Source organism: Delphinus delphis, chromosome 1 (assembly GCF_949987515.2).
Source record: "Delphinus delphis chromosome 1, mDelDel1.2, whole genome shotgun sequence".
NCBI classification, from domain to species: domain Eukaryota; kingdom Metazoa; phylum Chordata; class Mammalia; order Artiodactyla; family Delphinidae; genus Delphinus; species Delphinus delphis.
The window spans coordinates 89,875,465-89,878,886 of record NC_082683.1 but is presented as its reverse complement, the minus strand read 5'-3'; the positions used below and the strand labels follow the sequence as shown (position 1 = coordinate 89,878,886).

The following is a 3,422-nucleotide window of genomic DNA, read 5'->3' as shown; positions in this document are numbered from 1 at the left end:
AGTGGGGTATGGGAAGCAACTGCTTAATGAAGTTGGAGTTTCCTTTCAGAGTAATGGTATTTGCGCAAAATTATGAATGCACGAAATGCCACTGGATGTCTCATTTTAAAATGGTTAATTATCTGTTATATGAAATTCACCTTAAAAAAAAAAAAGCAGTCAGAAGAAAATCTCTGTAATCCCATTCACTATATCAACTCACCTACCGGCATTCGTATCCTCCTATATTCACCTTTGTCAGCAAACATGAACTGTCCTTGTAGCTGTTAAAGGTCAGGCTCTCCCCTTGTGCACCAGATGCCTTCTTGTTTATTCAAAGTCAATCCACCTAGTGATTTTCACCTTATTTTCCTAGATCATCATTTTTCCCTCTTTATTGGACCATTTCCATAAGAATGGAAGAAGACAATATTTCTGCTACTCAAAAGTTTTATAAAAAAGAATACAAACAAACAAACAAAAGTCTTTGACTCACATTTCTGAATAGCATCTACCTCATTCCTTCACAACAAAACCTCTACTAAAGAAAAAAAGTATCCCCATCTCCCAACATGGGTGGGCTGCTGGGCTTAATACCTGGACATCTCTTCCCCATCTGTCCTACTACTTCCTTGGAGAATTCTGCTCATCTCATCCATGCTGAAAATGCTTACATTTTAATTTGAAGCCTTGGACTTCCTCCTTATCTTCCAATTGATCTAGTCATCTACATACCTAAATATATGTGTGAATACTTAATGGGAAACATATTAATTGAAGATCTGATCTTTTCCCCCAAATTTGCTTCTTTTCTAACCTTCCCTAATTTAATTTAGGCAATTCCGTCTTCCCAGTTACTTGGGACAAAATCTTAGGCTGATCTTTGATGTTTCTCATACTCTATTTTTAATGTCAATAAATATGCTGGCTACATTTTCAAAATATATGTGGAATTTAATTAGTTCTCCCCACTGTCACTGCCTTCCCTCTGGCTTAAACCAACATAATTTCTCACTTGGATAATTTTGATAGCCTCCTACCTGGCCTCCTTGCTCTCACCCTTGTCTTACTGTATTCTGTTTTCATTAAAATCTACCAAGTCCCCTCTATTTAGCCACACTCACCTTTATTCTGTTTCTTTACAATTATTCTTCAACTTCTATTGTTTCTCTGGGACTCATTCTATCACTTCCTTCAAAGTTATTTTCAAAAGCCTTCTCAGTTGTGCCTTCTGCGATTACCATATTTAAAATTTAACCTCCTTCCCTAATCTCTTATGCTCTTTCTCTGCTTTAGTTTTTTTTTTCTTTTTTTGGGGGGGGTATGAAATCATTTATTTCCACTCACTGAGGCTTCTTGTGGAGTCAGGGTTCCCATTGGTCCAAAAAATGGCTTGAGAGAAGGGCAAAAAGCCACTAGTTTGGAGGTTTTGGTGTTTGGGGAGAGCTCCTTTACAGGTAGGGCCTTTCTGGGTTAGAACTGCCCTCATAAGACCAGTCAAGGGGCACCCAAACTGTCCTGACAGTTTGTCCAGGTGTAGGGCAGAGGTGAAGACAGAGGGGGAAGATTAAAAAGATTCAGCAGTAAGATCTAAAAGATGGACTCAGACTCTTTATTATAAGGACTTTTCCTGAACACAGGAAGAAAGCAGAACACAGAGAACATCTTCCAAGGGGGCTCAGCACTCATCTTCAACTAGACTTATTGTAAGTGATTTGGAAGAAACTCCAATAGAGAAATAGGGTACAAGTTTTTCTGTAAAAATTTCACTGAATAAATATCAAGGAGATCTATTATTCAAACTGTAAAAAGAAATTTCTCCCAACTCATAGTGCAGAAAAACACCAATCTGACATGGGTTTCCTGAATCCCCAGTGCCAGGTATAGTAGGTGAGAGTTGAATTCACCAGCAGCTATTGCTTGGGGATGGTGATATAGAAGCATTTCTGGGGAAAGATTCTTTATACACACCAAAGGACAATTCACCCATTCCTCTTCCTTCTACCTGCCAAAAATGCCTGCCAGCATCAAATCCCTCAGAACTGGGGATGGGTGAGAAGTAAATGCCTCAGGATTATGAACACAGTGTGGTTCCATCCTTTGAAAAGTCGCAATTTTCCTGTCTTGTGAAATGATGAGACTGTGGTGAACAGTTTCAACCTTTTTGTGAAGGGCAAAATATTGTTGGGGGAGAGTGGAAACCTCCTTCTTTAGTTTGTAGGAAAAGGCTGCTGAGCTCTCTAACTTTCCATACATGCTGTGGATCCTTTCAATGCCTGTCAGCAAATCGAGGTCACTCTGCAAACACTTCTTGGTTATTTCGTCAAGCAGACTTTGTAATGTGTATCCTTTGTCTGATATTTGAGTTCTTTTTTCAATTATTTTATCTTGAACATCATTCTCTTCATTGAGTAACTTAACATGAATTTCATCATGTTCCATCCCGCAGAAACACTTAAAGTGTTCAACTTTGGAGTGCAAGTTGCTCCTGTGATTCTCCACCTTCCACACCAACTCAAATGATTTTGAGACTTGCATTTCTAACACCTTTTCAGCATCTTGCAGCTGCTTTTTCAGGGGCTGAATGTAGCTTTTGAGCTTCCTCCTGTGAGAGGGGCAGCTGGCTCCATGTGTGCCAGAGGGTGATCTTGGTATTCCGAGGAGACCCTGCACTGGGGACACAGCAGCTCCAGGTCCTTCTCACAGAACAGGCTCAGAACCTGCTTGTGCTTCTCACACAGAGGTTTCTCTTTCTGCCATTTCCTCATGTCCTCTGTGCTGGGAAGATTCTTCACATCAATCATGAGACATGACTGGCTGTTCCTCCTAAAGCTCTTCTTGGGGCAGGGCTGGAGGCAGACAGGACAGGGGAAGGTGTCCTGGAGATCCTCCCAGCACTGCTTGATGTGGGAGTGACAGAAGTTGTGTCCACTCTCAGTGGTCACTGTGCCTCTCAGGTAATCCAGGCAGATGGGGCAGCTGACCTCTGCTTGGAGCTGTGCCAGGGAGGACACCAGGGCCATTGTTCACGGAGGGTTTCTGTATGAGGAGACCCTCTTCAGAGAGACCTGGCTCTCCACGGGCAGGAACAAGTGAGAAGCTTCTGACTCTTCAGCCTTCTCTCTGTTCTTTCAAGGCTACAAGTAGGTTTGCCAGGATCCGCAGGGAGCTGTGGCCACTCAGGCCTAATTCTACCCCTTCCCTTCAACTCTACAGCAGCCGCCAGGAGGACTGAGAGCCCCAGTCTGTCTCTGCTTCCTTTGGCACTTTTGTCCCTTTTACTCAATGGCCCCAAATCATAGCTTCCTAGGTAGTCCTCTTCTTCATAGAGAGCCACAGCTCCAGGTAGTGATGAAAATCAACAGCACAGGGACAAAATCAGCAAAATCCAGACATGGGCAACTCTATGGCACAGCTCACCAGGTTCCTGACCACATTTCTCA

General features: G+C 42.5%; 1 protein-coding gene across 1 annotated transcript; it reads right to left on the bottom strand.

Moving 5' to 3' along the window:
• Nucleotides 1-2,552: 2,552 nt before the first annotated feature.
• On the bottom strand, nt 2,553-3,002 carry LOC132422582 (putative tripartite motif-containing protein 61). Its single transcript, XM_060007390.1, has one exon. It carries the CDS (start codon nt 3,000-3,002, stop codon nt 2,553-2,555), a length of 450 nt encoding a protein of 149 aa, XP_059863373.1.
• Between the last annotated feature and the right edge of the window lie 420 nt (nt 3,003-3,422).

Coding starts and splice junctions, on each gene's coding strand:
- LOC132422582 (XM_060007390.1), bottom strand. CDS start 3,002: ATGGCCCTGGTGTCCTCCCTGGCACAGCTCCAAGCAGAGGTCAGCTGC.